At 48.0% G+C, this 24163-nt stretch overlaps 1 protein-coding gene across 1 annotated transcript in view; it reads right to left on the reverse strand.

Annotated features, from left to right (window-relative positions):
• LOC138515444 (zinc finger protein 585A-like) overlaps window positions 1-24163 on the reverse strand; it is a 726273-nt gene that overhangs the window by 156361 nt on the left and 545749 nt on the right. The window contains exon 5 of the mRNA XM_069630284.1: window positions 14496-14634. Coding sequence (XP_069486385.1) covers window positions 14496-14634 — 139 coding nt within the window. The remainder of the gene's footprint in view (window positions 1-14495; window positions 14635-24163) is intronic.

Below are 24163 nucleotides of genomic sequence, written 5' to 3' on the forward strand. Positions count from 1 at the left end.
ATGCGATGCCTCCTTAATAATGGAAGCAGGACATAAATCACCTTGGCAGTTACAGGGTTTGAGATTGTTGATAATATGTTTAACTTCGGTGATGGAAAGGGGCGAGAACCTGAAGGGTTTCAGGGAATCAAAGTTGCTGTTATTGCCGATCTGCAGACTGTTTTTTTTGTCATTGATTTTAGTTTGGAGAGTGACGATTTTGCCAAGCAGTGCCTTTTGAATATTGGCGCACCATGTGCTGTCTTTGGTACAGGTGTCAGGAGGAGAGGCAGGGGATTCCAGCTCCTTTAATATTCGGAATAACTCTTTGGTATTTGATTTAGCTTGTTCGATGTGCTTGTTATATGTATCTCTTTTAGCCTGAAGTATAGCCTCTTTGTAGTTCAGAGAAGCTAATGCAATGCTTGCTTTATTTGTTTCCGTTGGATTGCTTTATCAACGTGCTGCAAGGTTCCGTTTTTCTTTACGTAGGATTCTCAGCTGTGGTGTAAACCAGGAATGGAGGTGGGCCCGTGGTTTAGGTTTTCTGGGTTTGATAGGTGCAAAAAGGTTGAGGGCTTTCAGCATAGTCTGGTTGAACTTGTCTACCAGGACTGTAGGATCAGAGCATGAGGAGGAGTGTTTGTTAAGAACTGGGAGGATGAGTGGGAGTAATTTAGCGCAGGTTATGTTGCGCTTGTTTCTTTTGGAGGTAGCAGGTGCGGTATGGAGGATTCTGGTTGGGATACTGAAGGTGATTAGGTGGTGATCTGTTCACGCACATGGTTGGTTAGATTTAACATTAATGTCACAATTTCAGACTTGCCAACATTCTGTGACAAAAAGATGTAGGATTTTTCAAGTTTCAAAAATAATGCTGACATTACAGGACAATACAAAATATACCAAAGTATTTTGGCACCACTAAAATACACAACCCTTCAAACAACACAACATGGAATGATGTACAAATGCTTACGTTGTATACTTCTGAATGGTAAGTTAACACCAAATTCAATGACCTAACTTCACACAGAGCTGGTAGGCAATGTTTGCCACTGCTCTGTAGCAGCAGCCTGGGAGTACATACTTATTCCTGCAGCACAAGCTGAATACTGAACGACAGACTGATACCCGCCTCCATCTGACAGGCAGATGCTGTGTTATGGTAGCCCGCTCTGCCACTTGTCTTCACTGTCGGTTCACCAAAATTGAACGGTGGGTCACTGAAAGTCTGTCCCGACAAGAGTCACGTAGCTGTCAGGTCAATGGATTGACCTGGGCCCATCACTCAAAGTAATTACTTACCTGCCCACCGCACAAACACATTAATGTGTTGCATGCTTTGTCCTAGTCCCAGTCTCAAGCAGCCTGCCTTAGAGTCACATAAATTACCTGCCACTGGAAAAAGCGGTAGGATATGTCCCCCAAATCTGTAGGCGGTAGTCCCGCTTAAATAGCAGTAGCCTACTGCCTAAATCAGTAGGGTTAGCAAGTATGCAATTTAAGTCAGCTATCCAGTCTAGAATCCTGCCCTTAGAGTGTGTTGGCATGTTGATCTGTTGTATGAAGCATAGATTAAGTAGCAGGTTGTTGATATTATGGGCTGAGGCATCATTAGGGTATTGTGTCCAACCTAACACCTGAGCAGATAGACAGTGACTGCAGATGCGAGAGCTATCGATTTCTAGGGGAGAGCTGAAGAGCGGACATGCGCAGTGCGGAGACACTACTCACGCCATTATGCAGGGCTATTTTGTCCAACCTAACACCTCAGCAGATAGACAGTGACTGCAGATGCCAGAGCTATCGATATCTAGGGGGCAGCTGAGCGCAGAACTGAAGAGCGGACATGCGCAGTGCGGGGACACTAATAATCACGCCATAATGCAGGGCTATTGTCTCCAACCTAAAACCTCAGCAAATAGAAGCATGTTCTTTGTTCTGCAGCTTCTTTTAGTACTTGTCTTGTTTTCCTGTAACACGGCTGACCTCATTCACACTTCTTTATTATGTCCCAATATCAGTGGTACTGCACCTCTCCAAAAAATAATTGAATTGAATTGAATCATTTATAAAGCGTGCCTGACGAACTCAATTGTATCTGGGCACAGCTGGAACCGTAAAGGGGACCCCCTAAGGGATCAACCATCTCATACAAAAATCCTACCAACTTTCACACCCACTGATGCCCAGGCTAAGTAGATATGTTGCCAAGTTTCCCAGCTTAACCGAATAACTGTGTTTTCAGAACTTTCCGGAAAGCAGCAAGTGTTTTTAATGCTCACATTCATAATGGGAGTTTGTGGCACAACTTTGGGCCATAAATCCCAAATCTTCGGTCACCCCTAAAGACACATTTAGAAGGGGGGACTAGCAACAGCAACTTATCACAGGAACATAGCTGATGTGATCGTTTATACAATTTAAATGTGTCCACAAGATAGCTAAGGGCTGAATGATTAATATATTAAAATAACATAGAAAGAATGTTAAAGTCAATCCTCTCCTTCACTGCGAGACAACGAAGGGACCGACTGTCACGACCGCTGGGCACTGGCGGCTGTGGGAGAGGTGGAAGCGAGGCCGCCATTGAATGTGCCGCCACGTTTTTTCCCTTTGACAGTATTATCGGTCTAGTCTTTTTCAACATGGCCGCCGCCTATGCGTATTTATTTCCACACGCTAGGCTGTTCGGCGCGTTGCAACTTCGGATTTCCCTCTGTTGCTCTCGCTCTATTATTGTTTTCTCCTTGGCGGTGCTCCACCCTTGCTTTTGGGGCTCTTGCCCTAGTTACCTTTCCCTTGTGATCTTTCCCTTCCAGCCTTCCCAGTGTTCTCTCTTCCCAGTTGGTATCGATTCCGCTCCCTTTCGTGGCTATCTCTTTCTCGGCTCCTTTCTCTCATTTTCTACCGGTCCCTCGAAATCCTCTCTCTACCTTGGATTTCATTCGGATTCTCCCCAAGTTCCCCTGTTAGCTGGTTCCTGCCTGCACAAGTACTCAGAGGGGTTTTTATGCCATTCGGGCTTTTCCCCTCTCTCCGTTGTTAGTCCATCGCGGAGGGGGGTCACCGTGCCTCCTGTTATCGGAGCCGCGGTGGCTTCCTTTCGAGGCCGACCTTACCTTCTACAGAAGAATAGTCTTCCCACTCTCCACGCCAGAAGGAAGAAGCTTAATTCAATCTCAGGTGAGGAGAAAAGGGAACGGGAGCACGACCAATGTCCTACTGATGAGGAAGACTTATTTGAACAATCTGATAAATCGGTTAGTCCGCCAGCCCATATTGACAGATTGCAACGCCTAAATATTGAGATGGCAACCCCACAACAATTCCAGGAACTCGTCGCTGCCGTACAAGGATTGAGTCAGGAGGTTCAGACTTTAAAGGCAGACAATGCCGCCCTGCAACTAAGGGTTGCTGCTCGAGAACAGCTTACTGCCGATCTTCCCCCCCTACCCTTGGTATCAGGCAAATTTGATGGCACCGAGAGGAAAGTAAAAGAATTCCTTGATGCTTGTGATATTCACTTTGCTTTCCGAAGAGGCACCTTTTCCACAGACCATACCAAGGTAGGGTTCATGATAACCCATATGACGGGTAATGCCTTAGCATGGGCCACTCCTTTGGTATCTCGATCTGACCCAGTCCTACAAGATTATGCGGCTTTCAAAGATTTTCTCAAACAGACTTTCCTTCATACTGAAACAGCCTTTTTAGCCAGTGAAGACCTCCTTGACGTGCGTCAAGGAAATTCAGACTTACTTTCCTATCTGTCCGCTTTCAAACGGATAGCAGCGGAGGCTGGTTGGCAAGAAGAAGCACAGTATACCATATTCCGGAGGGGTTTGCGGGAGGACTTAAAGGACGAACTAGCCAGAATTCCCCGCCCAGACTCTTTCTCCGATCTCATCAAGGCGATAATTAGGATCGATTATCGCATGACCGAAAGAAAGAACGAGAAGAAGAAGACTCGTCCTCCCGGATTTTCCCTTGAAGCCCACGCGTCGACCTCCTCACCTGTTACTCGTCCACCTTCCAGAGACGAACCAATGCAGATTGGTACCACCCGGGCCCCTTTGACAGCGGAAGAAAAGAAGAGAAGGCGAGAAGGCAATCTGTGTCTTTATTGTGGTTCGACAAGACACCTTTTGAGGGACTGTCCTGACGTACCCCCGAGGAGGCCGGGAAACGAACGCCCTCGGTAGTCGGTGGAACAGACTATCGAGGGGCGTCAGCGGGTTCCTATGCTACACTTTCTGTGACCTCTGCCAAAACCTCCGAAGACCATCGATTGATGGTAGTTGCCGTTCAGCTCCAGTTCAGAGGACAACAGATAGAGACACAAGCCCTGCTTGACTGTGGAGCTGCGGGAAATTTTCTAGACACTGTGTGGGCCGAAAAAGTGGGCCTTCTCCGAGTACCAAAGAAGGAAGACCAGAAGGTAGAAGGGGTGGATGGTACTCCTTTATGCTCTGGGCCCATAACCCACACCACTGAGGAAGTCCAGGTATCTATTCAACTACACTCCGAAGTCCTTAAGTTCGACATCATTAGGGCCGCCCATTTTCCTGTGATATTGGGTATCGGTTGGCTCCGCAGACACAACCCAACAATAAATTGGACAGACAACCTGCTGAGCTTCCACTCTTCCTTTTGTAAAGAAAGGTGTCTGCCGGAACCTATGTTTGAAACGGTAAAGACTATATGCGCTACTGAGAATAACTCCATCCACAATTTACCCAGGATATTCGAAGAATTTGCTGACATCTTCAAGGAACAACAACCTTCGGTACTCCCCCCTCATCGGCCGGAAGATTGTAATATAGACCTCATACCTCAGGCCTTGGTTCCTTTTGGAAGAATGTACCCCCTATCTTTGGCTGAAAAGGCAGTTCTCCGGCGCTACCTGGATGACAATCTTGCTAACGGATTGATCCGACCATCAAGATCCCCAGCAGGTGCTTCGTTATTTTTTATACCTAAGAGAGACACAAAGGAGTTGAGACCTTGTATTGATTACAGAGGTCTAAATCAAGTCACGATCAAGGACAGATATCCCATGCCCATAATCTCGGAGATACTTGAAGCCGTTCAGGGATCTGTATTGTTTACGAAGCTCGATCTTCGGAATACATACCACTTGCTTCGGGTTAGATCCGGTGATGAATGGAAGACTGCTTTCCGCACTCCATACGGGCTTTTTGAGTACCGAGTGATGCCATTTGGACTGGTAAATGCTCCCTCTATTTTCCAGAGGTTTATGGATCGCATATTTTCCGATCTATTAGGTATCAACACAGTAGTGTACCTTGATGACATCTTGATATTTTCCCGGAAGAAAGAAGAGCATTCTTCCCAGGTATTGGAGGTGTTACACCGACTCCGCATACATCATCTATTGGTCAAACCAGAGAAATGTGCTTTCGCTAAATCATCCATACCCTATTTAGGGTTTATTCTCTCTGAAGAAGGTATAACCATGGATCCCGAGAAGGTGGAAGCCATTCTCTCATGGCCATCTCCTTCCTCTGTAAAGGACATCCAGAGGTTTTTAGGTCTGGCAAACTTTTATCGGAAATTTGTTCCGGGGTTTTCAAGACTTATCTTGCCCATCACTTCTCTACTTAAGAAATCCTCTAAACCTTTTCTTTGGAATGATGCAGCCGAAGACAGCTTTACCAGTCTCAAAGGTAAATTCTGCACGGCTCCTATTCTTCGGCAACCAGATCAATTGAAACCTTTCATTATGGAGACCGACGCTTCTTCGGCTGCAGTAGGTGCCGTTCTTCTCCAAATCAACCACGGCATGGAACATCCGATAGCCTATTTTTCCAAGACCTTAACAACCAGTCAACAAAACTACTCAGTCATCGAGAAAGAGCTACTGGCTATGAAATTGGCTTGTCTGGAATGGAGACACTTACTTCAAGGAAGTATGCACCCGTTTCAGATACGAACTGATCATAAAAACCTGCAGGTTTTGAGACAACAGGAATGCTATAACACCCGACAAGCCAGATGGGCACACTTCTTTGCTCAGTTTCATTTCACCATCACGTATATTCCGGGTTCTCAAAACCAAGTTGCTGATGCGTTGTCTCGAAGAAACGAAGTACACCAGTCCGATCAGAAGGAACTCATGTTTCCCCGTATTAAGATCGTTCTGGTGGTATCGTCTTTTCTGGAAGAGGTTAAGGGGGCTTATACTCCTTTGGAAGGTCCCACTCCCACTCTAAAGAATTTATCTATCGAGGAAAAGGATGGACTGTATTTCAACCAAGGAAGACTAATCCTACCCACTCATGACCTTCAAGTACGAGCTCTAAAGTGGTGTCACGACTCAAAGGTTGCGGGTCATCGCGGCCTGCGTGGTACCCTTGAACTGCTCCAAAGAACCTTCTTTTGGCCCAAGATGCGAGCAGACACTCAGACTTATATTCAAAAATGTTTGACTTGTTTACGTAACAAGTATTCTACTCAGAAATCGTTGGGGTTACTTCAATCCAGCCCGATCCCTCCAGGTCCTTGGATTAACATTTCTACGGACTTCATCGTCGACTTACCAAAGTCCCAAGGGTGTACATGCATTATGGTAACAGTCGATACCTATTCCAAACTGGCGCATTTCTCCCCACTGTCTGGCATACCTTCTGCTTCACTCACGGCTGAAGTCTTTCTTAAAGACATATTTAGATTGCATGGACTCCCGCAAAAGATTGTATCCGATCGTGGCAGCCAGTACACCTCTAAGTTTTGGTCAGCTTTATGCAAACTGTTGGGTATTGAGAGGGCTCTTTCTTCGGGATTCCATCCTCAGACTAATGGCCAAACTGAGAGGTTAAACGGAACCCTTGAACAATATCTGAGATGTTTCGTAAACCAGTCTCAAGACAATTGGGTTTCACTCCTCCCTACTGCCGAGTTCTCGTACAACAATGCTATGCATGCTTCTTTAGGTATGAGCCCATTTTATTGTACTTATGGATATAACCCCAGATCTATTATACCCACTTTCTGGAAGGAAACTCCTATCCCGTCGGTTGAGTCGGGTTTGGCACAACTGAGAGAAGCTCACTTATCTGCCAAACAGAGTCTTAAAGAGGCAAGCATTCAATACAAAGACCAAGCAGATCGCCACCGGAGACAGGTACCTATGTGGGAGAAAGGTACGAAGGTTATGCTGTCTACAAAGTTTCTACCCCGATGGGTTAGACCTTCCAAGTTGTCCCCCCGGTATATTGGACCTTTTACCATCCTGACCAAGATCAACCCAGTGGCTTACCGCCTCAAGTTACCTAAGTCACTCAGTCGTGTTCATCCGACTTTTCATTCTTCACAGCTCCGCTCTTATGTGGCTGATGAGAGAAAGCAGAGAGTTCCCAGACTTCATATTCCGCCCGACCCTAACACTGAAGTATACGAAGTCTCCCACATCAGGGATTCCCGTTACCATAAGGGACGCCTGGAATACCTTATACACTGGAAGGGCTTCCCTTCGTCCGAGGATTCCTGGGAACCCCGATCTTATGTTAATGCACCCCGTTTGCTACACCGATTCCACAACCTACATCCCGGCAAACCCGGGGGGTATCGCCCTAGAGGGGGGCATACTGTCACGACCGCTGGGCACTGGCAGCTGTGGGAGAGGTGGAAGCGAGGCCGCCATTGAATGTGCCGCCACGTTTTTTCCCTTTGACAGTATTATCGGTCTAGTCTTTTTCAACATGGCCGCCGCCTATGCGTATTTATTTCCACACGCTAGGCTGTTCGGCGCGTTGCAACTTCGGATTTCCCTCTGTTGCTCTCGCTCTATTATTGTTTTCTCCTTGGCGGTGCTCCGCCCTTGCTTTTGGGGCTCTTGCCCTAGTTACCTTTCCCTTGTGATCTTTCCCTTCCAGCCTTCCCAGTGTTCTCTCTTCCCAGTTGGTATCGATTCCGCTCCCTTTCGTGGCTATCTCTTTCTCGGCTCCTTTCTCTCATTTTCTACCGGTCCCTCGAAATCCTCTCTCTACCTTGGATTTCATTCGGATTCTCCCCAAGTTCCCCTGTTAGCTGGTTCCTGCCTGCACAAGTACTCAGAGGGGTTTTTATGCCATTCGGGCTTTTCCCCTCTCTCCGTTGTTAGTCCTTCGCGGAGGGGGGTCACCGTGCCTCCTGTTATCGGAGCCGCGGTGGCTTCCTTTCGAGGCCGACCTTACCTTCTACAGAAGAAGAGTCTTCCCACTCTCCACGCCAGAAGGAAGAAGCTTAATTCAATCTCAGGTGAGGAGAAAAGGGAACGGGAGCACGACCGATGTCCTACTGATGAGGAAGACTTATTTGAACAATCTGATAAATCGGTTAGTCCGCCAGCCCATATTGACACCGACACAAGTCTGGAATTGGGGAGGATTTAGGAACCCCACAGATAAGCCTAGCAGCCGTGTTTTGGGCTTATCTGCAATCTGTGGTCTTGAGCAGCTGGAAAACCAGACAACAGAGCATTGCAATAGTCCAAACGTGAGTTTATAAGGCTTCCCACCACTACTGTGTGATCCTGTGCTGGTATAAAAGAACATGTCTTAACAGGCGCAAGGTCCCAAAGTCTGACTGAACTTTCGCACTCACCTGCGCTTTACTCCCCTGATCCTCCTCCCAAATACAAGTTTTTTATCTTGGGTGCTAGAGCCAGATGTGAGCCCAAAAAGCAGGGGGGTGGCGGGTGCCTATCATTCTGAAGCAAATGTTTTGGGGCAAATAGAGTGACCTCGGTTTTCCCAGTATTCAGCAGGAGCCGATTTGCACACATCCACGCTTGAACTTCCTTTATGAACATACATGCCAACATTCCGACGCACCTGGTAGGGAGATTTCGCCAGGGAAATCGGGAGATGTAAATTTCCCCATAGGAATACATTGGGCTAGAATGATTACAGGCGGGAGAACGTGAAGAATAGATACATTTTTTACTTAAAAGTCGGGAGTCTCCCGCCTAAATCGGGAGGGTTGGCATGTATGTATGAAGCTCTCAGCAATCTCACAAGTCTCCTCGATCTTACAGACCTTTAGGAACACCTGAATATCCTTCTGCGTATGAGTGAAATTTCACTTTGTGTTTCCTCAAGATGTCTATAAGCGGTCTCACATATAGGTTAGAATGAGGGGTGAGAGAGAGAGGAACCCTGGGGAAACTGCATGTCTGTGAGAGAGACAGGTAACCCCCAAGTCTAAACTGTTGTTCCCGATCTGACAGAAAGGTGCGGAACCACCCGCAGGCATATTTGGACACATTCCCGATCTCACTAAGACGTTGCGGCATTATACCGTAATCCACTGTATCAAATGCCGCTGACCGATCCAACATGATTAGCAGCGATAACTCCCCCTGATCAGTCACCTCGAGGAGGTCACCCCAAACTGTCAGCAGGGCCGTCTCTGTACCGAACCCAGGTTGAAACAAAAGCCTGACTGAAGGGGTCCAACAAGGACTCCGGCTCCACATTCTCCTGCAATTGAGAGGTTTCAGTTTTCTCAAGAATCTTACCTGGCCAGGGTAGCCCAGCCACTGGCATATAGTTCTGCAGGTTTTGAGGATCTAATTTCATTTTTTTAAGAGAGGGGTAACCACTGATTTTTTTTTATCACTGTGGGTATTGAGCCTGAAGATAAGGATTTGTTCACGAAAACGGCCACAAAGGGAGCTATATCTGAAGCAACCCTTTTGGCTACACAGGCGGCATGGGGAATAATGTATCATTTGTGGGTTTCAAATTCTGATGAAGCGATTGTACTGTCTCCTCTTTTACATTAGAGAAGTTAAAGGATTCCCTAACTGGTGAACCATTGGGTTCCGTAGATCTACTACGTTCACTTGTACGCTCCAGTTCAGTGACTGACGATTGTGTGATTTTGTCCTGAATCAGCTCAATCTTTTTAAGAAAGAATGGCCCTCATTACGACCCAGGCGTTGGACCATGGTGCTAATAGCACCATAGTCCGTGCCGGTAACTTACCGACTCCGTCATGGCGGAATGGGGAATTACCACCCCATTCCGAGGTTTGCGGGGCGGTAATTCCCCATGCCGCCATGGCCCTTCCCCATTCCCATTTATGTCCCAATGGGGCTCAATGGGAATGGGGAAGGCGCTAAGTACGGTGCTGCAAATTGCGGCACCGTACTTAGCACCAAGGTCCCTTTGCGGGTTGTTTTTTTAACACCTGCTAAAAGCAGGCGTTAAAGTGCCACCCGCAAAGGGACCTCGTAATCAGGCGTTAAGGGTTTAACGGCGCCGCCACCTTTTACGGCGCCGTTAACCCCTTAACGCCTGGGTTGTAATGAGGGCCAATGAGTTGAACATGTCCGCCTGAGTCTGAGAAGCTTCTAAAGCCAATGAGGCTCATTTTGGTTCAGCAAACGTGGTAATGACCGAGTATAATTCTCTATGTACTGGTGACCTCATCGATCCCTTTTATCAAAAAGTTTCATTTGGCTTTAAAGATGGCTTCGTTATAGGCAACTTGCGCAGCCTTTACCCTCTCACTAAGGTTAGGAGTTCTAGCCCTCCTCCATTTATTTTCCACTGATCTAAGATGTCGACGTAACGTGAGCAGTTCTTGTGTAAACATGGCTTAGAAACTTTCTTGGGTTTACCCTCCTTCATAGGGGCATCTCAATTACAGATCTTGTCCATAATCTCCATCCCTGCATTAAAGAACTCATCACAGTTCCAGCTGTGAAACACATATGTCTATAGGCGCTATACAAATAAATTATCAATATCAAGAAGGATTGATTGCCTTGAATGCTTTCTTTTTATTCACTACCAGATATCTCCTGCAAATCCTTAGACCTCTGATATTGAGCATACATAGGGTTGTTCCTTCCCAGACACCCTGCTCCAACCCGGTTAATCCTAAACATTTGTGCGGCATGGTCGGACCAAGGTACAGCAAGGGTAACTAGAAATGCTATGCTCTCTCCCCTGTATAACAATACATCAAGACAGTGGGCCTCATTATGAATGTGGCGGAAAGGCAACAACGGCGCCGGTAGTGCTACCGGCGCCGTTGTTACCATACCTCCACATTACGAGTTCTGCTTGTGGCACCCGTGAGCAGAACTTGTGATTGCACCGGCACCATTATAAACGGTTCCAGTGCAACCATGTTCCCCACCCCCATTCTGCCCTACGGGGCAGAATGGGGATCGGGAGCCCGGCCATACTGGCACCCGCGAATGGGCAATTACCGGCACATTCAACACGTAATGGGCCGGTAATGGCCAATTCGCGGGTGACGGAAGCGAGTTTGGCGGTAGCTGTGCCCTTCTTAAGGGCACAGCTACCGCCAAACTCGTAATGAGGCCCAGTGTCCCTGATTATGCGATTGGGATACTGCTGGTGGTATTAGCTCATGAGTGGATACACTGTCCAATAGCTCCTTTGTATCCGGAGAAGTGACAGCATTCAACCAAACATTGAAGTCACCCAGACACAGCAGCTCCTTATGTTTGCTTCTAATATCTATAAGAAACTGATCTAGTTTTTTCAAAAACACCCATGCTGAACCTGGTGGTCGATTTCCAAAATGAATTTGGGAGCACCAAATACAGACGTGTCCTATCTGTGTGGAGGCTTCACAGTCTAGCACTTCTAAATGAGACAGCTTAAGTGAAGATCTAAGAATGACTGCCACCCCACCCCCTTTCTTGGCTGATCTATTTATGAACTGGATAGAATAATCTTGGGGGACCAGTAAATGGAACATGGCCTGCGACGAATCATTGAACCATGTTTATGTAATAAACAGACAATCAAGATCATGAGTCTTAATAAAAGTATTAATTTCACATGCATGTGGAACTGCCGACCTAACGCTCAATGGGCCTCCCGTTAATTCCAACCCTTCACCTGGGCCGCTAGTGTTAATGACTTTTCGCTCTAGGCCCATAGCTCTCAACCATTTGTGTTGCAAAGGCGGGTGAAATCACCCGATTTTGTTTTTGGCGGGTGAGACGCCCATTGGAATGAATGGGCGTGCAGGAGGCTTGGCGGGTGAGTCAGTCCTTTACAAGGCGGGTGACACCCGCCAAAAGCGTGTGAGTTGAGAGCTATGCTAGGCCTAAACTCCTAATTTTGTGTAAAGTCTGAAGGGACAGATGGACTTTGTTAAGGCCAAGCTCCCTCAACCCGCACCCGAGAAAAAAAAGCATTCTCCTCCATGCAGTAGGTACTGGGCTATCAAATCTACATACACTCACAGGGAATCAAAGACAGGAATTGCACAAGAAGTTACCAGCCCCAGCACACCGACTGTCGCACAGAGTTTCTCGCCAAACACAACGAAACCGGCCGCAAGCAGGCCTAAATAGGGAAATGAAGTGCAATAGGTCCATAGTATCAGCTGGGGACCTCCGATGCCCTGACTAACTCCAAATACACAGGCTAAAATACACAGGCTAAAATACACAGGCTAAATGTGCCTACAAAATAATGGCACCAGCTAAGTCAAACAAGCCCCGAATTACAACACCAAGATCAGCTGTAAATTCACATAATGACTTATGATAGCAGTATACAGAAAAGGAAATCTACGGTAGCCCAGAAGGGCCAGGAAAGTAGCCCAAATATAGCCCAACACCCTCTGGCTGCGAAAAGAAAGATCACTATGCAGACCCAGCTTTGAAAGTGACACAGACATGGTACAGCTCTCCTGATTAGGAGAAAACCATGTCCGACGATTATGCCACAGTATTTCCAGTTGCCAAACCAACCACAAAATCAGCTTTCTGGCATCCCTTTACACTCTATCTTCTCTGTAGCAATGGTGTTGGTGATATTTTGTTGGCAAAAAATGAGTTCCTACGCATCAGTGCAAACATATTGTGACAAATCGTAGGAACTCATCCCTTCTACCAAAGGGGGAGCCCACCCATGTGAGCCTAGGGAGGTGAGCTTACTCTGTAATACCAGCCCTAGGGGTAGAGGCAAGTGGGACCTCACCGGGAGAGATTCCCCCTTTTGGGGCAAGGACTTGCGTTCCTGTAAGGAACTCCCTAGAGCACTTTCTAAAATAACTTCTCCAAACCTTTGCCATAAAAATTTACCTGAAGAGAAATCCAGTATGTGTTATTGTCAACAGGAAATTGTAAATCTTCCTGGGACGAAGAAGATCACGTGTAGAGGAGAAAGGAACAAGAAGTTGCGCCAAGGAAGCCCCATGGCTAGATAAATCCTGAACGTGGAGGAGGCTGGAGACACGAGGGAAGAACCAGTGAATTACAAAAAGGCTTGAACGCTGGCTGGAGAGTGAGAGCGGACATGCAGCAACATGAAGTTGTTAGAGTGCAAGAAGCGGAGAGAGACGCGCTACAACTTGTAGCGAGGAGACAAAGAGAAACAGAGCCAGATGCGGGGTGTCCTAGACTAGAGAGAGAGAGGGAGAGAGAGAGACGGAGAGTGTTGGTGTGACCATGGAAGGCTTGTGGTGGGCCAAGAGTCAAAGAAACAATGCTGAAACCACTGTGTACTGGCAAACATGGAACATGCCGAAATATGAAATACTGAGTGACCATATAACAGGAAGAGATGGAGAAAAAGATGCTAAAGAGACATGACAGACCACTCTGGAGAGAGCCGACCCCAAGAGAACACAAAACCCCGTGACGTTATGTTAGTCACATGCAGTACCCTTTGGGAACACTACAGGCAATTAGGACTACAAGTGTAAGCACAATTTCACCTTTGATACAAACTACCATAGCTCTCAACTCACCCGCATTTGGCGGGTGTCACCCGCCTTGAAAGCAGATGAATCACCCGCCAAGTCCCTCAGGCGCCCATTCACTTCTATGGGCCTCTCACCTGCCAAAAAGAAAATTGGGTGTTTTCACCCGCCTTGGAGACGAAAAAGGGTGGGAGCTATGTACTACACAGTAAAGTGGTAGCGATGACTGAGCAGCCAGACTTATCTCAAGAGTTTAAGTGAGCAGTAGAACAAGTTACACAAAGGACCAACCAATACAGTGATTCAAATACACACTTACTCAAGGTTTCTTGGTAAAAGAATATACATTTATTTACTCAGTCAGTTAGAAAACATTACTCTAGCATAAGCAGTTCAATATCACACACTAATACACCAAAAAAATCCAACTGGTAAGTAAATGAACAAGTTTAGCTCCTGTGAAGTGGGAGCAAAATGGCACTTCAGATACTTATTAAAGGGATAAAAAGACAAGGTTATAAGAATAGACAGCCCAAATACATTCATAGGCGGGGCAGAGGGTTTCAGTTAAATACAACCAGCAATTCTTCTCAACAAGCCTGGGCCGAAGTCAATGGTTCAGTGTCTTTTGTATAGGATAGCACAGTTCTGGTATATAACGGTTAAGTCTTTGCCATGGATGTTTAAAGGATTTGGCTAGGCGAAAAGTTTGACAAATGTTTGGGGAAGGACAAGGCTTCGTATTTGAGGAAAGTTTCAAGCACTTTCTCGATGGCCGAAAAGATTTCCGGACCGCGTTTACACAGTACCTTGTCAATGGAGAAAGCTGTAGCTGAGGCAGTTGCTCCTGGCAGTTCGAGCAGATCTTGCTTTTCCTGATCTTCAGTCGTGGGTACAAGAGGAAGGATGTCAGGAGGTTCCTGCACTGCCCAGGGAAGAGGCCAAAAGCTGTAGCAAGACATCGGTTAAAGGTGTGAGTGCCTTTAAGTCCACAAGCTGGTTTCCTTGTCTCTGGCTATCCGGTTTTCAACAGCACTCTGATGAAAATTCGACCAGAATAGGACGGTGTCCATGTACCTCCGAGTTGGTTATTCCCACCAAACTTAAGGGAAGAAGTTAACCTTGAAGGTCTTCTCTGTCGATGGAGTTTCAGGCAATTTGGATCTGCAGCCGGGCTTCACTGGTCGTCCAGGAGTTGCAGCAGTCCTCTTCCTTCAGCTCGTCTTCGGTTCTTTCGTTACAGTGGTCGACTCTGTTTTCCAAGTCCCAGAGATCTGCTTTTAAACAGTTTTCTCCCATTCATTCCAGCCTGGCTGTCACTCACACAGCAGGGTGGCTGTCCTTGCTGGACAGCCAACCGGCCAATCACGGCAGAGTGCATTCAGGTCTCTTAGAAGACTAAGCACAGGGAGTTTTGGGTGTCTCCCTCACATCCTGTCCACCCCATACACTCAGGCACCAGAGGAGGGCTTCAGCACTGAAGCCCGCCATGGGGCCAACGAACAAAGGGACCAAACCTGGTTTAGCGCACTGAGACAAACACAAGAAGGACTTTTTGTAAAAGAAATGGTGAAAAAAGATGACCAGAGTCTGTTTTTACAGACAGGTCTGGGGCGCCATATTGAAAAACACAGCTGACCCGATTTTTAGCTACCGTAGTTAGTGGTCGGGAAAAATCACAGTAGTTGATCTAAACCACTGCCACCAGCCATTTAAAGTAGGAAAGGGTCACATTTTACTGTTACATGAGTGTTTTGACTCAGGGGAAGCTAGGCAACCCCTCCAGCACTCTATAGGAAGATAGTGTGTGCTGGGTCAGTAAATTCAAAGGAATAGCAAAGTCAATTTAAATTTACATTCACTGGGAGACAGTAGTCCGTCCTAGAGGAGGTAGTTAAACCTTGGGAAGTCTGAAAGACATCCCCGTGCCACTGCACCGAAGGTGCTGTGTGACACACAAGAAAAAGATGATGCCTATGGAGTTGTCTAAAACTCCATAACCAAAGAACACAAAAGTAGAACACACACAAAATGAAAAGTTCAAAGCCCCAAAATATAGCAAAAGAGCTGGAGGGCTCTAAGGTAAAGGGAATTTAGCACTTGGGTGAGAAATCTCCCTACGAACATGAGGTAATAGGGAAAATGGGAGACACGAGAGGGGGCGGAGAATCATTATTGGAATGATCATACTCGTCCCAGTCACGAGAAAGATATTATAACATTGTGTGAGGAAACCGGAGGGCATTCTCTCACCTACTCCCCCGGGATCTTCCATCCAGGTGGCCAGGGAAGGGCAATCGCTTTTGGATCCCGACCCTGGGCGTGGACAAGTGAGGGAGGATCACCCGAGTGGAGGCTCACGGACGATTGGGAGAAGAATACCCAAGGGCGAGACATGGTATTCCCCTTTCCCAATTGTACACCAACCCACTCTCTCTCAGCCTTTATGGGGTATTTCCAAATCACACCCCATCTCATGCTCCCCTTTTCAAATAAATACTGGGAAGGGGAAGAGGCTGATCAAGAGAAATTAGGATTACCCATAAGAACAGCATGGGGATGCAAGAGGAGGCCTACTACATAGCACCCTTAGGCTATCCCATTAATAGAGTCAGGCAAGGTCAGGCACTTTACTTCATCTGTGCACACCTGACTCCACTTGACTCTCACTTGCACTATAAAAAGATGTGTTTTTGCCAGAAGCAGCGAACAAGCTGGGGTTGCTGGATGGAACGTGGAAGCCAGAGGGCAGAAGGCTGCAGCAAAAGGCGCCCAGCAGGTACGGTTGAGAACAGGATGCAGAGACGCTGACCCTGTGTCAGATAGGTTGCAGCGTGGCAAGGGAGCTGTGTCTTCAGGGAGCCGGAGCATGACGAACTGCAGGCTATTGCCCGTGTCTAGGCCAGTGCTCGTTCCCCTTGGACGTATGCTGGTCCCAGGGGAATCTGAGTGACAAGTGGTGAGATCCTGACCTCAACCCAAGACCCTGAGGAACTGCTCGCCTGCACCATGCTACATTGGTGAATTTCATGCGTGAGAGAGAGAGAGAACCTCAGTAGCGTGCAGGTGGCTGGAGCGGGAGCAGAAGTCGGCAAGCGGCCCAATGCTTTAAAAGCAGAAGAGAAGTAAAGCAAAGCAAAGCGAAGCAAGATAAGGGGCGCAAGTGGTTCGGAAACCCAAGAAGACAGAAAGAGCAAGAGAAAGTGTGTTAGCGGCGCGGGGTCAGAAGAAACAGAAAGAAAGTGGGAAGAAAGCGAAGAGAGGGTGTGAGCGACCCATAAATGGGGAAAAGGGTGCGAGCGACCTGAAACCAAGAACAGAATGTGCAAGAGTGCATGAAACAGTAAAGAGAAGCGTGCAAGAGTCACAGCAAGGTGGCAAGAGGATGCAAGAGCGCATGAAACAGTAAAGAGAAGCGTACAAGAGGCACAACAATGTGGCAAGAGGGTGCAAGAGTGCATGAAACAGTAAAGAGAAGCGTGCAAGAGTCACAGCAAGGTGGCAAGAGTGTGCAAGAGTGCATGAAACAGTAAAGCGAAGCGTGCAAGAGCCACAACAAGTTGGCAAGAGGGTGCAAGAGTGCATGAAATAGTAAAGAGAAGCGTGCAAGAGGCACAGCAATGTGGCAAGAGGGTGCAAGAGTGCTTGAAACAGTAAAGAGAAGCGTGCAAGAGGCACAGCAAGGTGGCAAGAGGGTGCAAGAGTGCATGAAACGGTAAAGAGAAGCGTGCAAGAGGCACAGCAAGGTGGCAAGAGGGTGCAAGAGCGCATGAAACAGTAAAGAGAAGCGTGCAATAGGCACAGCAAAGTGGCAAGAAGGTGTAAGATTGCATGAAACAGTAAAGAGAAGCATGCAAGAGGCACAGCAAGGTGGTGCAAGAGTGCATGAAACAGTAAAGAGAAGCGTGCAAGAGGCACAGCAAGGTGGCAAGAGGGTGCAAGAGCGTAAAGAGAAGCATGCAAGAGGCATAGCAAGGTGGCAATAGGGTGCAAGAGTGCATGAAACAGTAAAGAGAAGCATGCAAGAGGCATAGCAAGGTGGCAAGAGGGTGCAATAGCGCATGAAACAGTAAAGAGAAGCATGCAAAAGGCACAGCAAGGTGGCAAGAGGGTACAAGAGCGCATGAAACAGTAAGGTGGCAAGAGGGTGCAAGAGAACATGAAACAGTAAAGAGAAGCGTGCAAGAGGCACAGCAAGGTGGCAAGACGGTACAAGAGCACATGAAACAGTAAAGAGAAGTGTGCAAGAGGCACAGCAAGGTGGCAAGAGGGTGCAAGAGCGCATGAAACAGTAAAGAGAAGCGTGCAAGAGGCACAGCAAGGTGGCAAGAGGGTGCAAGAGCGCATGAAACAGTAAAGAAAAGCGTGCAAGAGGCACAACAAGGTGGCAAGAGGGTGCAAGACCGCATGAAACAGTAAAGAGAAGTGTGCAAGAGGCACAGCAAGGTGGCAAGAGGGTGTAAGAATGCATGAAACAGTAAACAGAAGCGTGCAAGAGGCACAGCAAGCTGGCAAGAGGGTGCAAGAGTGCATGACATAGCAAAGAGAAGCATGCAAGAGGCACAGCAAGGTGGCAAGAGGGTGCAAGAGCTCATCAAACAGTAAAGAGAAGCGTGCAAGAGGCACAGTAAGGTGGCAAGAGGATGCAAGAGCGCATGAAACAGTAAAGAAATGCGTGCAAGAGGCACAGCAAGGTGGCAAGAGGGTGCAAGAGCGCATGAAACAGTAAAGAGAAGCGTGCAAGAGGCACAGCAAGGTGGCAAGAGGGTGCAAGACCGCATGAAACAGTAAAGAGAAGCGTGCAAGAGGCACAGCAAGGTGGCAAGAGGGTGCAAGACCGCATGAAACAGTAAAGAGAAGCATGCAAGAGGCACAGCAAGGTGGCAAGAGGGTGCAAGAGTGCATGAAACAGTAAAGAGAAGCGTGCAAGAGGCACAGCAAGGTGGCAAGAGGGTGCAAGAGCGCATGATACAGTAAAGAGAAGCGTGCCGGAGGCACAGCAAGGTGGCAAGAGGGTGCAAGAGCACATGAAACAGTAAAGAGAAGCATGCAGGAGGCACAGCAAGGTGGCAAGAGGGTGCAAGAGCGTATGAAACAGTAAAGAGAAGCGTGCAAGAGGCACAGCAAGGTGGCAAGAGGGTGCAAGAGTGCATGAAACAGTAAAGAGAAGCGTGCAAGAGGCACAGCAAGGTGGCAAGAGGGTGCAAGTGGTATGAAACAGAAAATAGAAGCATGCAAGAGGCACAGCAAAGTTGCAAGAGGGTGCAAGACCGCATGAAACAGAAAAGAGAAGCATGCAAGAGGCACTGCAAGGTGGCAAGAGGGTGCAAGAGTGCATGAAATAGTAAAGAGAAGCGTGCAAGAGGCACAGCAAGGTAGCAAGAGGGTGCAAGAGTGCATGAAACAGTAAAGAGAAGCGTGCAAGAGGCACAGCAAGGTGGCAAGAGGGTGCAAGAGTGCATGAAACAGTAAAGAGAAGCGTGCAAGAGGCACAGCAAGGTGGCAAGAGGGTGCAAGAGTGCATGAAACAGTAAAGAGAAGCGTGCAAGAGTCACAGCAAGGTGGCAAGAGGGTGCAAGAGTGCATGAAACAGTAAAGAGAAGCGTGCAAGAGGCACAGCAAGATGGCAAGAGGGTGCAAGAGCGCATGAAACAGTAAAGAGAAGCGTGCAAGAAGCACAGCAAAGTGGCAAGAAGGTGCAAGAGCGCATGAAACAGTAAAGAGAAGCATGCAAGAGGCACAGCAAGGTGGAAAGAGCTTGCAAGAGTGCATGAAACAGTAAAGAGAAGCGTGCAAGAGGCACAGCAAGGTGGCAAGAGGGTGTAAGATTGCATGAAACAGTAAAGAGAAGCATGCAAGAGGCACAGCAAGCTGGTACAAGAGTGCATGAAACAATAAAGAGAAGCGTGCAAGAGGCACAGCAAGGTGGCAAGAGGGTGCAAGAGCACATGAAACAGTAAAGAGAAGCGTGCAAGAGGCATGCAAGATGGCAAGAGGGTGCAAGAGCGCATGAAACAGTAAAGAGAAGCGTGCAAGAAGCACAGCAAAGTGGCAAGAAGGTGCAAGAGCGCATGAAACAGTAAAGAGAAGCGTGCAAGAGGCACACCAAGGTGGCAAGAGTGTGCAAGACCGCATGAAACAGTAAAGAGAAGTGAGCAAGAGGCACAGCAAGGTGGTGCAAGAGGGTGCAAGAGCGCATGAAACAGTAAAGAGAAGCGTGCAAGAGGCACAGCAAGGTGGCAAGAGGGTGCAAGAGTGCATGAAACAGTAAAGAGAAGCGTGCAAGAGGCACAGCAAGATGGCAAGAGGGTGCAAGAGCGCATGAAACAGTAAAGAGAAGCATGCAAGAAGCACAGCAAAGTGGCAAGAAGGTGCAAGAGCGCATGAAACAGTAAAGAGGAGCATGCAAGAGGCACAGCAAGGTGGCAAGAGGGTGCAAGAGCGCATGAAACAGTAAAGAGAAGCATGCAAGAGGCACAGCAAGGTGGCAAGAGGGTGCAAGAAACTTTGAAACAGTAAAGAGAAGCGTGCAAGAGGCACAGAAAGGTGGCAAGAGGGTGCAAGAGTGCTTGAAACAGTAAAGAGAAGCATGCAAGAGGCACAGCAAGGTGGCAAGAGGGTGCAAGAGCACATGAAACAGTAAAGAGAAGCATGCAAGAAGCACAGCAAAGTGGCAAGAAGGTGCAAGAGCGCATGAAACAGTAAAGAGAAGCATGCAAGAGGCACAGCAAGGTGGCAAGAGGGTGCAAGAGTGCTTGAAACAGTAAAGAGAAGCATGCAAGAGGCACAGCAAGGTGGCAAGAGGGTGCAAGAAACTTTGAAACAGTAAAGAGAAGCGTGCAAGAGGCACAGAAAGGTGGCAAGAGGGTGCAAGAGTGCTTGAAACAGTAAAGAGAAGCATGCAAGAGGCACAGCAAGGTGGCAAGAGGGTGCAAGAGCGCATGAAACAGTAAAGAGAAGCATGCAAGAAGCACAGCAAAGTGGCAAGAAGGTGCAAGAGCGCATGAAACAGTAAAGAGAAGCGTGGAAGAGGCACAGCAAGATGGCAAGAGGGTGCAAGAGCGCATGAAACAGTAAAGAGAAGCATGCAAGAGGCACAGCAAAGTGGCAAGAAGGTGCAAGAGCGCATGAAACAGTAAAGAGAAGCATGCAAGAGGCACAGCAAGGTGGCAAGAGGGTGCAAGAGTGCTTGAAACAGTAAAGAGAAGCATGCAAGAGGCACAGCAAGGTTGCAAGAGGGTGCAAGAGTGCATGAAACAGTAAAGAGAAGCGTGCAAGAGGCACAGCAAGATGGCAAGAGGGTGCAAGAGCACATGACACAGTAAAGAAAAGCGTGCAAGAGGCACAACAAGGTGGCAAGAGGGTGCAAGACCACATGAAACAGTAAAGAGAAGCGTGCAAGAGGCACAGCAAGGTGGCAAGAGGGTGCAAGAGTGCAAGAAACAGTAAACAGAAGCGTGCAAGAGGCACAGCAAGGTGGCAAGAGGGTGCAAGAGTGCATGAAACAGTAAAGAAAAGCATGCAAGAGGCACAACAAGGTGGCAAGAGGGTGCAAGAGCGCATGAAACAGTAAAGAAAAGCGTGCAAGAGGCACAGCAAGGTGGCAAGAGGGTGCAAGAGTGCATGAAACAGTAAACAGAAGCGTGCAAGAGGCACAGCAAGGTGGCAAGAGGGAACAAGAGTGCATGACATAGTAAAGAGAAGCGTGCAAGAGGCACAGCAAGGTGGCAAGAGGGTGCACAAGCACATGAAACAGTAAAGAGTAGCGTGCAAGAGGCACAGCAAGGTGGCAAGAGGGTGCAAGAGTGCATGAAACAGTAAAGAGAAGCGTGCAAGAGGCACACCAAGGTAGCAAGAGTGTGCAAGACCGCATGAAACAGTAAAGAGAAGTGAGCAAGAGGCACAGCAAGGTGGTGCAAGAGGGTGCAAGAGGGCATGAAACAGTAAAGCGAAGCGTGCAAGAGGCACAGCAAGATGGCAAGGGGGTGCAAGAGTGCATGAAACAACTAAGAGAAGCGTGCAAGAGGCACTGCAAGGTGGCAAGAGGGTGCAAGAGTGCATGAAATAGTAAAGAGAAGCGTGCAAGAGGCACAGCAAGGTAGCAAGAGGGTGCAAGAGTGCATGAAACAGTAAAGAGAAGCGTGCAAGAGGCACAGCAAGGTGGCAAGAGGGTGCAAGAGTGCATGAAACAGTAAAGAGAAGCGTGCAAGAGGCACAGCAAGGTGGCAAGAGGGTGCAAGAGTGCATGAAACAGTAAAGAGAAGCGTGCAAGAGGCACAGCAAGGTGGCAAGAGGGTGCAAGAGTGCATGAAACAGTAAAGAGAAGCTTGCAAGAGGCACAGCAAGATGGCAAGAGGGTGCAAGAGCGCATGAAACAGTAAAGAGAAGCGTGCAAGAAGCACAGCAAAGTGGCAAGAAGGTGCAAGAGCGCATGAAACAGTAAAGAGAAGCATGCAAGAGGCACAGCAAGGTGGCAAGAGGGTGCAAGAGTGCATGAAACAGTAAAGAGAAGCGTGCAAGAGGCACAGCAAGGTGGCAAGAGGGTGTAAGATTGCATGAAACAGTAAAGAGAAGCATGCAAGAGGCACAGCAAGCTGGTACAAGAGTGCATGAAACAGTAAAGAGAAGCGTGCAAGAGGCACAGCAAGGTGGCAAGAGGGTGCAAGAGCACATGAAACAGTAAAGAGAAGCGTGCAAGAGGCATGCAAGATGGCAAGAGGGTGCAAGAGCGCATGAAACAGTAAAGAGAAGCGTGCAAGAAGCACAGCAAAGTGGCAAGAAGGTGCAAGAGCGCATGAAACAGTAAAGAGAAGCGTGCAAGAGGCACACCAAGGTGGCAAGAGTGTGCAAGACCGCATGAAACAGTAAAGAGAAGTGAGCAAGAGGCACAGCAAGGTGGTGCAAGAGGGTGCAAGAGCGCATGAAACAGTAAAGAGAAGCGTGCAAGAGGCACAGCAAGGTGGCAAGAGGGTGCAAGAGTGCATGAAACAGTAAAGAGAAGCGTGCAAGAGGCACAGCAAGATGGCAAGAGGGTGCAAGAGCGCATGAAACAGTAAAGAGAAGCATGCAAGAAGCACAGCAAAGTGGCAAGAAGGTGCAAGAGCGCATGAAACAGTAAAGAGAAGCATGCAAGAGGCACAGCAAGGTGGCAAGAGGGTGCAAGAGCGCATGAAACAGTAAAGAGAAGCATGCAAGAGGCACAGCAAGGTGGCAAGAGAGTGCAAGAAACTTTGAAACAGTAAATAGAAGCTTGCAAGAGGCACAGAAAGGTGGCAAGAGGGTGCAAGAGTGCTTGAAACAGTAAAGAGAAGCATGCAAGAGGCACAGCAAGGTGGCAAGAGGGTGCAAGAGCGCATGAAACAGTAAAGAGAAGCATGCAAGAAGCACAGCAAAGTGGCAAGAAGGTGCAAGAGCGCATGAAACAGTAAAGAGAAGCATGCAAGAGGCACAGCAAGGTGGCAAGAGGGTGCAAGAGTGCTTGAAACAGTAAAGAGAAGCATGCAAGAGGCACAGCAAGGTGGCAAGAGGGTGCAAGAGAACATGAAACAGTAAAGAGAAGCGTGCAAGAGGCACAGCAAGGTGGCAAGACGGTACAAGAGCACATGAAACAGTAAAGAGAAGTGTGCAAGAGGCACAGCAAGGTGGCAAGAGGGTGCAAGAGCGCATGAAACAGTAAAGAGAAGCGTGCAAGAGGCACAGCAAGGTGGCAAGAGGGTGCAAGAGCGCATGAAACAGTAAAGAAAAGCGTGCAAGAGGCACAACAAGGTGGCAAGAGGGTGCAAGACCGCATGAAACAGTAAAGAGAAGCGTGCAAGAGGCACAGCAAGGTGGCAAGAGGGTGTAAGAATGCATGAAACAGTAAACAGAAGCGTGCAAGAGGCACAGCAAGCTGGCAAGAGGGTGCAAGAGTGCATGACATAGTAAAGAGAAGCATGCAAGAGGCACAGCAAGGTGGCAAGAGGGTGCAAGAGCTCATGAAACAGTAAAGAGAAGCGTGCAAGAGGCACAGTAAGGTGGCAAGAGGATGCAAGAGCGCATGAAACAGTAAAGAAATGCGTGCAAGAGGCACAGCAAGGTGGCAAGAGGGTGCAAGAGCGCATGAAACAGTAAAGAGAAGCGTGCAAGAGGCACAGCAAGGTGGCAAGAGGGTGCAAGACCGCATGAAACAGTAAAGAGAAGCGTGCAAGAGGCACAGCAAGGTGGCAAGAGGGTGCAAGACTGCATGAAACAGTAAAGAGAAGCATGCAAGAGGCACAGCAAGGTGGCAAGAGGGTGCAAGAGTGCAGTAAAGAGAAGCGTGCAGGAGGCACAGCAAGGTGGCAAGAGGGTGCAAGAGCACATGAAACAGTAAAGAGAAGCATGCAGGAGGCACAGCAAGGTGGCAAGAGGGTGCAAGAGCGTATGAAACAGTAAAGAGAAGCGTGCAAGAGGCACAGCAAGGTGGCAAGAGGGTGCAAGAGTGCATGAAACAGTAAAG

Source organism: Ambystoma mexicanum, chromosome 6q (genome assembly GCF_040938575.1).
Source record: "Ambystoma mexicanum isolate Mex_15411 chromosome 6q, UKY_AmexF1_1, whole genome shotgun sequence".
Classification (NCBI taxonomy): domain Eukaryota; kingdom Metazoa; phylum Chordata; class Amphibia; order Caudata; family Ambystomatidae; genus Ambystoma; species Ambystoma mexicanum.